Raw genomic sequence first — 12414 nt, forward strand, 5'->3', positions numbered from 1 at the left:
ATCTTCATTAGTTCAGCTGTTTTAAAGCAACACTAAGGGACTTCCCTGGTGGCGCAGTGGTTCAGAATCCGCCTGCCAGTGCAGGGGACACGGGTTCGAGCCCTGGCCTGGGAAGATCCCACATGCCACGGAGCAACTAAGCCTGTGCGCCACAACTACTAAGCCTGTGCTCTAGAGCGCACGAGCCACAACTACTGAGCCCACGTGCCACAACTACCGAGGCCCGCGCACCTAGAGCCTGTGCTCCCCAACAAGAGAAGCCATTGCAAGAAGCCCGTGCACTGCAACGAAGACCCAACGTAGCCAAAAATAAATAAATAAATAAGTTATAAAACAACAACACTAAGAAATAGAAACAGATTTATTTTTATAAGGCATTTTATGTTAATATTTCTAAAAAAAAAAACCTCAAAAATGGAAGCTATTTGTCTAACTTACAAAACATGTTCATGTGTTACCACTGCAATTAATAAAAAACCAAAAACTGAACTGCAATTACACTATTTTCAGTTGATGTCAAATGCAGCAATCCGCGTTCTTTGGAGAAAACGCCTCAAACCTGCAGGGGAAAAGGCAAGTCTGCTAAATGGACTGGTCCCTGTGTGCTCGGGCCTCTACACCTGGGGCAAGAAGCAGGGAGCTGGGAGGCGAACCTGAGGGCGAGACTGCCACCTGCTGGACGGCATCTTCAAACTTCTGCCAGCGCAGCCCAGCGCCCGGCAACGCGCTGCAGAACAGGCCGCCTTTGTAGTCCAGGCACCAAATGTACTTCTCGGAGACCGCCAAGCTGAGAATGCCGTAGCCCGGCCCGGAGTAACCCATCCAGCTTTCTGCAAACTAACAAGGACAGAGCCTGCTGAGTTCTGCGGCAGGGGACACAGCTGCATGTGTCGTACTGTCGTCAATAAGAAAAGCGTGCAATCACTCAAGTCGGCCCTCTATCTCTCGACCAGCTCTAACAGAAACATTGTGAAGTGGGAGCGGCTGTCCCCTACAAAGACCCCATAACGTTCCTGGAAAACAGTCTGTCACAGATACTACAACCTCTTCCCTCACCTAGCGCTTACATTCAAAGGATCTGGTTTTATTCTACAGGGATACCTCACTTCCCACTTGTATGCAAACTGATTTTTTGTACAGCTAATCATTAGAGATGTGTTAGGAGAAATGGCACTACCACTATCTTTGTTTTTTTCACCATATTGTTTTAAGCGCTGATCCAATCATCGGACACGTGGCACATTATGTGGTTGATGGAAATCTAGCCAAGACACTGCCTGACTGAATCTTGTAGACTAAGGTTTAGATGTTAGGGTTCTTTTAAAAATCAAAGCTAAATAAAGTGTGTACTTTAACAGCTTTCCAAAACTGCAAAAGAAACCCATGTATTTGCACAATCACCCACACATGGACGTTCACTGCTTCACAGAGTTTGGCACCCAACCCCTCTCGATCTGGCCCTGACTCACCAGGACACACCTTACCCACCCCCCAACGCAACAAAATGTGGCTTTCCAGCTCTCTGGAGGGGGACAAGGCGGGGAGCAGTGAAGGCTGGGGGAGGTCCTCAAAGTACCAGGTGCTCTCTCACCTAGGACTTTTCTAAAGTTCTGGTCTAGAATGCCAACTGCCCACGCCCTCGGCTCAGCTGCTTGGCTCCTGCCATGGTTGGTGGGCGCCGCGCCCCTCCTGCACTTTGCTCATCACCATCACCCGAGTTCCACTCAACTGGGAGGATCTGCACACGTGTCCAGGACTCTTGAGATCCACGACTGCCTGTCACGGGCACTGCAGCGTCCCCAGCGCCCGACGCAGAGCCTGGCAGCCGAAGGCACTCACGAAAGGGTGAATGCGCGGAAGACTGAGTGAAAGGGCATTCTGTCTTAAAACAAATAAGCAGGACGTTTCACTTTCGAGGTAGGACAGACAGCACAGCGGTTCGAGAGAGAGGGCCCTGGCCCCACTTGCCATGCGACCTGGTGAAAGCCATTTATCTGTCTGAGTCTCCACTTCCTCCTGTGAAACGGGAGCACCTAGTTTGTGGGTTTTGTTCTTCGAGCAGTATATGAGTTAAACTTGTAAAGTGCTTAGCACGGCACCTGGCACACGGTGAGAGCCGCCCCAATGTCACACGTCATTAGGACGCAGAGAATCCAGAGGCACATCTGGGGAAAGCACATGTGGCTGCGTAAGTTCACACGCATGATCCACACCTCACCCACTTAGCAGAAAGGGTTACAGTACACAGTTAGCTCTGAACCCAAACACATCTACATAATAATTACTTGCTAAGGAAACAAGCACTTTTTAAAAGCCACTTTTTTAAATAAAATGACCAAGAACAGCTAATAATCGTCTTCTAATTGCACAGGCTAGGTAGAACCCGACCCAGGAAACTGGACGCTCGAAACCTGGTTTCTGTACAGCCTGCAGGGGAGCCCTGGCGCCGCTGCTTGGAGGTCAGGGAGACACGGCTCCTCGAGACGCTTGTCTGCGGGGCAGCGCCTTCCCCTCCAGAAGTGGACGGGCCTCTCGCCACTGGTTTCTGGGAGCGGCCCCCAGGCCAATCCAGCCATCCTCTGGGATGACTAGCACTAGCTGCCCATGCTGGGCCGGCCCCGCCGGAATCAACAAGGAGAGGCTGCTTTTGTTGGTAAAGTGGGTAACTGAGCAGGGGTGACAGGTCAGCAGGAGTCCAAGCCATTCTAGATCCCTGCGCTGGAAATCCCCCAAAGGCAGACTTCCAAACACCTCTGGCATACGGGTTTTACAGTAGGAATATAATTTCTTTGCATAAACAGAAAAATATAATCAGTTCGCCAATGATTTCCCTTAAGAAAGGAGCGCACATACCTCCTCTGACTTCAGCAGCCCGGGCTCGTCTGTGCCCGGCGGGTGCAGGTCCTGCAGGGAGCGGCTCCCTGCCAGCTCTGTCACGCTCGTCTCCGAGGATGAAGAGGGCAGCCCGTGGGCATAGATGTCCTCCTCGTCACTGGACGTCAACGCCTGGTCCCGTGAGGGCTGCTCATGGGCGCTGGCCACCGAGGCAGAGACCCAGCGAGGCCGTCGTCCTCCTGCACTCCCCAAGTCACATTCGGAAGCAGCCATTGCTTTCTGGCCTGTGTCATCGTCAGCAGCAGCGTGCCGGGGACTCGAGCCGAGGTGGCCTGGGGCCCCCAGGTGCCTCCGGAAGCCCTGCTCTTCACTGGGCTCCTCAGCGCTGGTCCCTGGAAGCCACCGCTCAGCACTGGGAGTCCAGCTGAGGCTGGAAGGCACCAGGGGGGAGCCCTGGAGGGGGGCCTCCGGAAAAGGGCTCTGGGGTTCAGCAGGCTCCATGCCCCCCACCTCCTGGGCCTCTGCTGAGCTGCCCCGCTCTCGGCAGGGTGACTGTGTGCTCCTTGGCCCACCGCTCACGGGACAGGGCTCCTCTTCGAGCTCCGCGATGTCATCACTCCCTTCCGCGTCCTCCCTCGGATGCCAGGGTGAACTCAACCCCCCGCTAGGCGGCTGCGTCTCGCCTGCGCCGTCACATAGTGGGATTTCGGTTCTTCCGTCACCTTCCTCATTCAGTGAGTCAGGGGCGGGGAAGGGCGCCTCCAAGACACTGAACGTTTCGGGGTCGCTGTATTCTGGCAGGACACTGCTGGCCTCACCACTGAGACTGCACTCCTGGTCCGGAGACCCTGTGCTGGACTGATCCACGGTGCTGCCCAGACTCGAGGTCGTGGACAGCAAGTCTGTGCTCAAGGACTGGGGGCTATCACCAGGACACTCCCAGCAGGGAGTCGATTCAAGGGAACTGGGGCAGGTAGTCCCGCTTCCACCTTCTGTTTAAAAGAAGAACGTTTAAGATTAGGTATGAATCTAGTAAGACACTAACTAAAAAACAAAATTTGGGCTTAAGATAAAAGCGTTTTAAATGAAGGATATCTAAATGGTGAAGAATAAATCTCTAAAGTACAAATTATCCCAACGCAGGGATGTTTTAAATGGATGCACATACTGTACACACTGATGGGCTCTGAGGCCTTCAAGAAATGTTAACTAAGAAAAACAAAGGAACAAATGGATCACAGACCAATTTCTTTTAATTATTAAAATGCTAAGGGATCTGGTAACATTTTCCTTCAATATCGCAGTGATCTTTAGCTAGAGAGGCTCAGCAGGCACCAAGAAGTGAAAAATTTCTTTAAACTCAGTGTTAAATCCCGTATCTGGGAATTCCCTGGCGGTCCAGTGCTTAGGACTTGGTGCTTCCACTGCCAAGGGCCCAGGTTCAATCCCTGGTTGGGGAACTACGATCCTGCAAGCCATGCAGTGCAGCCTAAAAAAAGAAAAGAAAAGAGAAAAAAAAGCCCATATCTGATGACATACCCTACATTAAACATAAATCGATCCATCTAAAGATTTCCATGACCTTCCTTACAGGTTTACAGAATCTCTGGTCTAATAAATGATGTACATGAATAAACAGAAATTTTTACTTAAATATTGAAAAGTATAACACCCAGACCTGTTAAGCAGGGTGGTATGTTACATTATAGTTTAATGCTTTATGTGTGTGTATAATGTATACGTATTTCACAGTAAAACTCCTTCGAGGAGGAAAGACATTCGCTTTCTGTGCTTTCCAGCGAACGGGCAGTGCTCACTCAGCAAGCAGCAGCCTTCCCAGAGAGTTTGGTAAAAGGCCCCACGGGGGCGGAAGGAGGTCGTGTGTGCTCTGCCGTGGATGGTACCTGTCTTCTTCTTCCTCTTCTTCTTTTTCACTTTGAGAGGCTTCACAATGAGCTCTTGGTCGAAGTCCTCCGAGCTGATCACACTGAACCTCTTCGAGGTGAGCTGGCCGCTCCTGCCCAGCTCGGGAGCCGCCTGCGGCCCGGAGCTGCTGTCAGTGGAGTTGAGTGAGCTGCTCCTGCTTCTGGGCTCGCTGGCCACGGAAGAGCCTCTGAGCCTCGTCTCAGAAGGCGTGGCCCCCGGCGGCTTCTCCGCACGCTGCCCATGGACTTGCTCTGGGCATCCTGACGGCTCCAGACCGTCCCGCACTGAGAAAGAAGAGTCAGTTTTACCATGGTTACTGGAGAGAAAGATGGAGTGCTCTTATTAAGGTTTGCCAGCCCTAAATACCAGCCTGCTAAATTCAGAGAAACCAGCGAAACTAAAAGAATTGTACAACAGGTTCCAACACGTGGTTTTTGTTCTCCAGGAAGTTCATGTATCAAAATCAGTCAAATAACTCACAGCAGCTGTCTTCTGTAAATAACTCAAAGTAAGGGACTATCATAAGGTAGAGCATTTCTCACTTCAACTCACAAAATAATAGATAAAGGTGAGATGCCTATTAAAAAAGGGCTTGGAAAAAAAATAATAATAAAAAAGAAAAAAGGGCTTAGAGGGAATTCCCCGGTGGTGCGGTGGTTAGGAGTCGGTGCTTTCACTGCTGGGGCCCCCGTGGTACAGCCAAAACACTACTCCTCCAGGGACCTCTGAAAAACACACATGTACCTATAATAAAAATTCTCAAAGTTCAAGGAGGGAAAGGTCATTTTTCACCAGCGCAAACTCAAAACAGAGGAGTTCATTAAAGGAGTCCACATGCGAAGAGGAGAGAGAGCAGAGCAGGACTGGCAGTGGGCTGGTGGGCCTGGCGCTCTGTCCCCACCTCCATGGACACGTCCTCCTCTCAACACGACAGTAGGAGGTTCCAGCCACAGGACCCTCAACACAGGACTGGGGGTCCATTTTGATCCATCCAGCCCTCCTTCTGTTACCGAGTACCTACCGCATGCCAGATGCGTTCTAGGCATGGAGACACGGCCCTTACCCAGACAGGTGGGCATTCCTGCCTCGACCGGGGGCCACAAGTGGGGACGAGCAGGGCAGGGAAGTGACTTGCAGAAGGTCACACAAGATTACACAGGCAGATCTTGGTCTGGAGCTGCACCGTCCAGTACAGTAGCCAGCAGCCATGTAGCTATTTAAATTCAGATTCATAGACATGAAACAAAACTTAAAATCCAGTTCCTCAGTTGCACTCAGCACATTTCGAGTACTTGGCAGCCACGTGTGGGCAGTGTAGTTACAGAGCATCTTCACGCCTGCAGGAAGTCTACTGGCCTCGTGGCTCCTGGTCACTTCTCCCCTGTAAGTGGCACTGCCACTTGGTGACATTGTTAAGGCCCCCAGCTCACAGGCTCAAGAGCAGAGCTCTCTCCGTTTCTATGAAAGTTACAACCCTGGAATGATGTTCGCCCCAACCTGCCCTCTGTGACTTAAGAGGTAATTCACTCTCTTCTTGCCATCTCTTGGGAGATTATAAATTCAGGACAGTGACAGCTAGTACATTTTTGTCTTTTTGAGGCTAAATATCTGGCTAAAGTGAGGCTGTTTTTTATATTCTCCCAGCAGCCAAACCTTGTATTCTAAGGTTTAAAAGACAAACGCTATAGCCATGTCCCAGGCAGGCCGCTCCCTCCCGTGCTGGAGGGAGGGAGCCCCACTTCCTGCCCAGGATCTCCGCTGCCTCTCTTGAGGTCACTCAGACATTAGCTGACACTGGTCAGAGTAGAAACACCAAGGATGGCCCTGTGGCCAAGAGACCCGAGGAAAGCAGTGGCGTGCCCACAGCCATGGCACAGGGCGGGCCCTCCTGACTAACCTGGCGAGGCAGGGGAAACAGCGGCTGAAGCGGAAATCTGGACGGTGACTTGGGGCTTGTCACGTACTACCCCAATCCTCAATTTTCTAATCTGTGAAAGGAGGACACCATTGACTAACACGCTAGGGTCTTCTTCAAACCACGTGCTGTGTTAGGGCCACAAGGTGAGTCACGAGAGCCTTGCAATCAAAAATCTATTCTTGCGTAAGGTAAGTGGTGAGGCAACGACTCCGAAGTCAAGGAGCAGCAGGAAAAGGGCCCCAGGAACGCAGTGAGGAGAGACTGACTCAACTAAGGCGATTGGAAGAAGTTATCAGAAGTGCGGCGATACCGACCGAGTCTTGAATGATAAGGGGGAGGGGTGCACAGGGCAGCACCCGAGGAGGGCAGGCCTCGTCGGGGAGACCCAGGCAGCAGTGTCAGGACAGGCGCACAGCAAGCGAGGAAGGGCCAAGGCCGCTCCAGCCCCAGGGAGGAAGGTGGCCTGCTTAGGGAAAGGCGGGGGCAGGACGCCTGTGCAACTGCCCAGTGAACTTCAGAGGCCCCACGAGGCGCTGGCATCTGTGGGCACTGCCCTCACCTCGGGCATCGGGCCCTCCCGCACGAGGCTGTTCGGAGGACTGGACGCGATCGTGAACGTTAAGTGCTTAGCAGAGTCTGGAAGGTGGTGAGCACAACGCAGTGATGACAAGGCGGGGAGGGGCAGTGGGGCAGGGGCCACACAGCTGTTGTTGCGACCACCAGGAACAAGTACATGAAGTCCCATGGTCGTGTGCATGCACGACAACACAGAGTAATAAGGTTCTTTACTCGTTAGAATTTGGGCTTAAATATGAATTACCCAAAAGAAGTCAGAAGCACAGAGAATAATCAATACTACAAGGAAGAACCATGTTAAAGGTAAAAACCGTGTCCCAGGTGACAGACTGAAATGTTCTAAAATCTTACGCATCAATCCCACAGGCTGTCTCAGAGTGTCGGACGGAGATCAGTCAGGTGGGTGCCAAGTTCTCCTTCCTACTCACCCAACCTCCCTGACCTCCAGACCCGCAGAAGCAACTCCACCAAATGTGAGACCCTGGCTGATGTAAGCCTGAAAGCAGGTAACCTTCAAGAAAAGTATCACAAACCGTCTTTTCAGAATCAAAGGAAACCCTCTGAACACCTCGTTTCGAAAAAGCTACAATCATTTAACGAGCAAAAAAATGGTACGTTTTATACATCACAAACTGTAATTACATACATTTTATAACAAATTTTGTAACAAATACATTTTATAACATTTTACAAGAAATACAAACCTATTGATGCTAGTCCTTCAGGCCTGCTTGAAATTCTTATAATGTTCCTGTCTCCCTTTAAGAAAAATATTTCATTTTCTGTGCAGGAAACAGACACGATATCACCTGATCCTTCCAAACCAGCAATTGTGGCCTGTCCAAAAAAAAAAAAAAAAAAAAATCACAAAACCAGGCAATAGTAATAGTTCAAATCGTACAAGCATGTGTAGCAATCCAAATAAGTCAGACAACTGCTCTTCGTTGTCATGATTCTGAAACTCAGGGAAATTCAGTCAAAGTCAGGTAATACCTGACGGATGTGTGACTGAGTCACAACCCCTGCCAGTAAATTTATGAGACTGAGCGAGCAGTCTCTCCCCGCCTCTCGGCCACCCTCTGAACCGGTCCCCGCCTTGCTCCCCGCTCTCTGATCGCCCTTTTCTGGCTTCAGGTGCCTCAACTGGCCAGTCCAAACCCCAGCCCTGTTCCTCCACGACGTCACGCGCTCTGCTTGAATTCTTTTCCTGACCCTTGCTCACTGGGAGAGTTCCAACTTGATTCAGAGGCCGCCTCCTTGGGAAGCGTCCCTGACAAGCTCACCCTCCTCAGCAATGCCCAGGACTCTTCAGAGCTCACAGCACTTTACACAAACCCCCACCTGGCACGTCTCTCCTGGGCTGGAATGTGTGCTGGCAGGTCTAGGTCCCCTACCGTGCGGAGTCCTGTGGGAGAGACTAATAGGCATTGCAACCCTTGGTTTTGAATGAATAAGTGAGTGAGGGAGGATTCCCCTAACATCACCTGAAAGCAGACAGCAAACAAAACACAGGACATCCCTGACTTAAAAAAAATTCTTGCTTCTCAGTCAACAGTGCAAATAAGAGACTAGCTCATTATAGAAGAGAAAATGAGTCTCAGTCCTTTGTAAATTCTTAATAATCCTGACAGTAGTTTGAAAGCTTTTAATCATGTTGCCATGTAAAGACTCTCTGCTCATGACCAGGTCCTCTGTCTCCACTTCTCCATCTATAAGATGAAGTTAATTATACCTACTGGGGAAAGCCCTGGGTAAGTGCTCAGAAGAGAGGAACTGATGTACAATTATACCACATCTTGACCCCGCCAATTAACAAGTGCACATTAAGTTCAAATAGTACCCAGAAAAAGAAGAAACGCTGTGTTCTCTGCACCTGAGGAAGAATACAAAAATGTCTTTCAAAACGTTCCTTAAGAAAAGAAACAAACTCAGGGCTAAAAGGCATCTTGGTGATTCCCTAACCCAACTCACCAGTCCCCTCCCCATGTTCCAGGTAGGGAAACCAAGCCAGGCAGACGAGAGACTCCTGGTTATAGGTAGAACCAGACCAGAATCTCCCAGGAAGAAGAAAAAGGTCAGTTTTTCTTTCTACTAAACCAGTAGTACCAGGCATGGCTGATAACAATCATTAAGAAGCCTTGCAGACGAATTTCATTTTCTGTTCACACAACTAAGAAAACCCTTTGATTTCTACCGTGAAGTGCTGCTTATAAAGAAAAGGGCGTCTGTTAGAGGCCTGCTGACTTCAAGAAGGAAGAACGTGAGCAGGATGGGGGTGGGGGGTGGGGTGAGGAGATGACGTACAAAACAGCAAAAGCTCTGCTCTTAAGAATAAACTGAAACTACACAGCTTTGTTTTTTTTTAATTCCTAATTCCACCTCTGTTGGCAATAACCTCTTACCATCCTGATTTAAACAGAAATTGTTTCCTACCATGATTTAATAATGCTGGGGAAAAAAATAACGCTGGAAAGTTGTCCAAATACATCATTAAGTAAAGTGGGGGAAAAAATGGCAAAACCGTGTGGCTCCATTTGGGTAGGAGAAATAAGGGTAAAAGAACAGGGTGGAAAGAAAGCTAGAGAAAGAGCCCCCTGCCCAACTCAGTGTTGCCCTGCGGAGGCCTTGGGGAATGAGTCCCTATCTTACTGTTTCCGTCATGTTTGAGTTTTCATTTAATACCCTCACAGTAATTTGGTAGTCAGAAAACACGTGATTCAAAGAAATTATAAAGAACAAGTTTAATTTTGTGCTTAAATAAAACACACACAGGGCTTCCCTGGTGGCGCAGTGGTTGGGAGTCCGCCTGCCGACGCAGGGGACGCAGGTTCGTGCCCCGGTCTGGGAAGATCCCACGTGGCGCGAAGCGGCTAGGCCCGTGAGCCATGGCCGCTGAGCCTGCGCGTCCGGAGCCTGTGCTCCGCAACGGGAGAGGCCACAGCAGTGAGAGGCCCGCGTGCCGCAAACACACACACACACACACACACACACACACACACTTTCTTAGCAGGGGACAGGACTATGAATATTTAAACCAAATATTTTTTCAAATCTACAAAAACAACCAAGCCTTCATTTGGATTCCTTGACTGGCCCAGTGGAAAAAGCAAAGCATCTGAATCAACACTGTTCCTTCTATCGTCTGAGAAATGAAGCAGAACAGTCCATAAACATTCTCTTGCCTCTAGACACCAAAGACGTGGTACAATCACTTTACTTACCTGGTTGACGGTGTCTAGAAGGTAAATACTATATTCATTCCAACTCAACACCCAGCCTTCTTGAAAGAAACATGAAACAAGCCCCAGGTGTTTCTCGGGTGAGCTGCAACTTCCCCTGTCAGAGGATTCCAGGCGCGGGTAAAGCTCGAAAGGCTTGACTCCTCCAGCAAAGACATCTTTTAAGATAAACGTGGCCTGAACGGTCCCATGGATGTCAGCCTTCCACAGCCGGAGCCCAGGCCGTGATGCGTACAAGGTTAGATCACTTTGCTTACAAAGTCCTGGTATAAAACAAGCACCAAATTTCCCAGTGCTGAAATTACAAGAAAAAAAGGAGGAAAGAAAGAAAGAGAATGGACTGATTTAAAGTGCTAGCTGTCCACCCCCGATATTAACTCTAATAAGAATTTCTGGACTAAGCCAAAACAAGATTGATTCTTTTTCGAACCCTTTTCTACAGTGTATTTTTTGGTTAACTGAACCGCCTGGCCAACACTGAGGCCACAGAGGAGCCAGTCTCTGTCTTGCACTCCCTACAGCATCCTCAGAAGTGTGCACCCCGCTAAGCACACGCAACAGTTACTGCGCACAGTGTTTTTTTAAAATCATGCTGTTATAGTTTTTAATGTATGAAATCTGAAACAATTTAGATTTATCACTGCCAAAGTGATAAGTACATACCTAGATCAGTTTCTTAGGTTAAGTTGTGGCTAAATTGACTTTTACGTTCAAGGTTCTAAGTGACTGGGGGAGTCCTCTGTACCTTGAACAGCCTTCTGTCCCGATGAGATGAGCCCCTACTATAACAACCTGTGCTAATTCCATCATATTTATCACACTGTATTTTAATTATCACTTTATCAGTCTCCCATCAGATTGGGGATTCCTTCAGGGAGAGACTACCTTGTTCACTTTGTCTTGAAATAGGTACCAAATTATTTGACAAATGAGTAATGAACAACACTTCAAATGGCATGCATTTATCCATAATTATTGAGTATTAACCTACAAATATTCTATAATCCGATTTTAAATCCTCCAATTTATACCAAGGCTTTGATTTAGCTTATGCTAATTTTTAAAACGTGTAGCTTTGAGGCGTTTTATTATAAAAGCTGGTACTCATATACATAAATGAGTAAGAACTTAACATTTATCATACATTTACTTCACTTTTTAGCTTGGCCTTCTAGTAAATCTTTAGCCTCATTGATTTTGGCTGCTATATAAGGAGATCCTCCCTCGTCTGGGTGATTTAAAAGCATAATTCATCGATGAGCATCTCTTATGTTTCCCTTACTGGCAGCAGGGCTTACACCTAGTATTAACGATGCTTCCCGTTTTGTCATTTTGGGCTCAAACCCACCTCTGTAATAGCCACCACTAAAGGCAGATTTCGGTAGACTTTGAACAACTTGTTTTACTTGAGGCTCCATATGCTTCATGGCCTGCGAAGCATAACCCCCTGCAAATCCCGCAGCAGCAATGGTCTGTCCAACCGCTACCGCTGTACTGGCCGTGGCTCCCGCTCAGCTCCCCGGCCCCACCTGTAGCACGGCTCATCCCACCCCACCAACTCTATGCCTCTACCCTGCACGCAGTGCTTTATCTCCACTCTCCTTTAACCCTCAACACAGCCCTGTGAGGCAAGTATCACAACTCCCGTTTCAGAGAAGAGGAAACGAAGGCAGAGGTGACAGACCCAGGACTGACCATCCTCTCCCTGCTCTGAAATTCTGTTCCTTCTGACATCTGACTGCTGTGCTCATCCCAACATGCCAGTGAATGAGCTTTATGTCCAGAATTGGGGCAGCACTTTCAGAATTTCTCTTAAACCCATCACAGGGACCAATCTCCATTCTGATCCTCCGGCTTGGGGTTTTTTTCCTTCTATTTTTAGTATCATGAAATATCTAACACAAACAAAAGAATATATAT

At 48.9% G+C, this 12414-nt stretch overlaps 1 protein-coding gene and 1 pseudogene across 8 annotated transcripts in view; both read right to left on the reverse strand.

The window, feature by feature from the left end:
- Nucleotides 1-12414, reverse strand: part of TECPR2 (tectonin beta-propeller repeat containing 2) — a 95397-nt gene that overhangs the window by 49613 nt on the left and 33370 nt on the right. For 6 of the 7 annotated variants that reach the window (XM_079913194.1, XM_079913192.1, XM_079913191.1 and 3 more), the window contains exons 6-10: nucleotides 10477-10789; nucleotides 7960-8092; nucleotides 4740-5045; nucleotides 2854-3827; nucleotides 654-837 (exon numbers count right to left, since the gene is read on the reverse strand). In XM_079913194.1, the coding sequence (XP_079769320.1) occupies nucleotides 654-837; nucleotides 2854-3827; nucleotides 4740-5045; nucleotides 7960-8092; nucleotides 10477-10789 (1910 nt within the window). Of the gene's footprint in view, nucleotides 1-653; nucleotides 838-2853; nucleotides 3828-4739; nucleotides 5046-7959; nucleotides 8093-8596; nucleotides 10790-12414 lie in introns of those variants that run through there. The other variant, XM_079913196.1, reaches the window with a different exon arrangement.
- On the reverse strand, nucleotides 11646-11987 carry LOC307182085 (mitochondrial import inner membrane translocase subunit TIM14-like; annotated as a pseudogene). Its single transcript has one exon. The product of its transcript is annotated as a mitochondrial import inner membrane translocase subunit TIM14-like (transcript).

The sequence above is a fragment of the Stenella coeruleoalba genome (assembly GCF_951394435.1).
Source record: "Stenella coeruleoalba genome assembly, chromosome: 2".
Taxonomy (NCBI): Eukaryota; Metazoa; Chordata; class Mammalia; order Artiodactyla; family Delphinidae; genus Stenella; species Stenella coeruleoalba.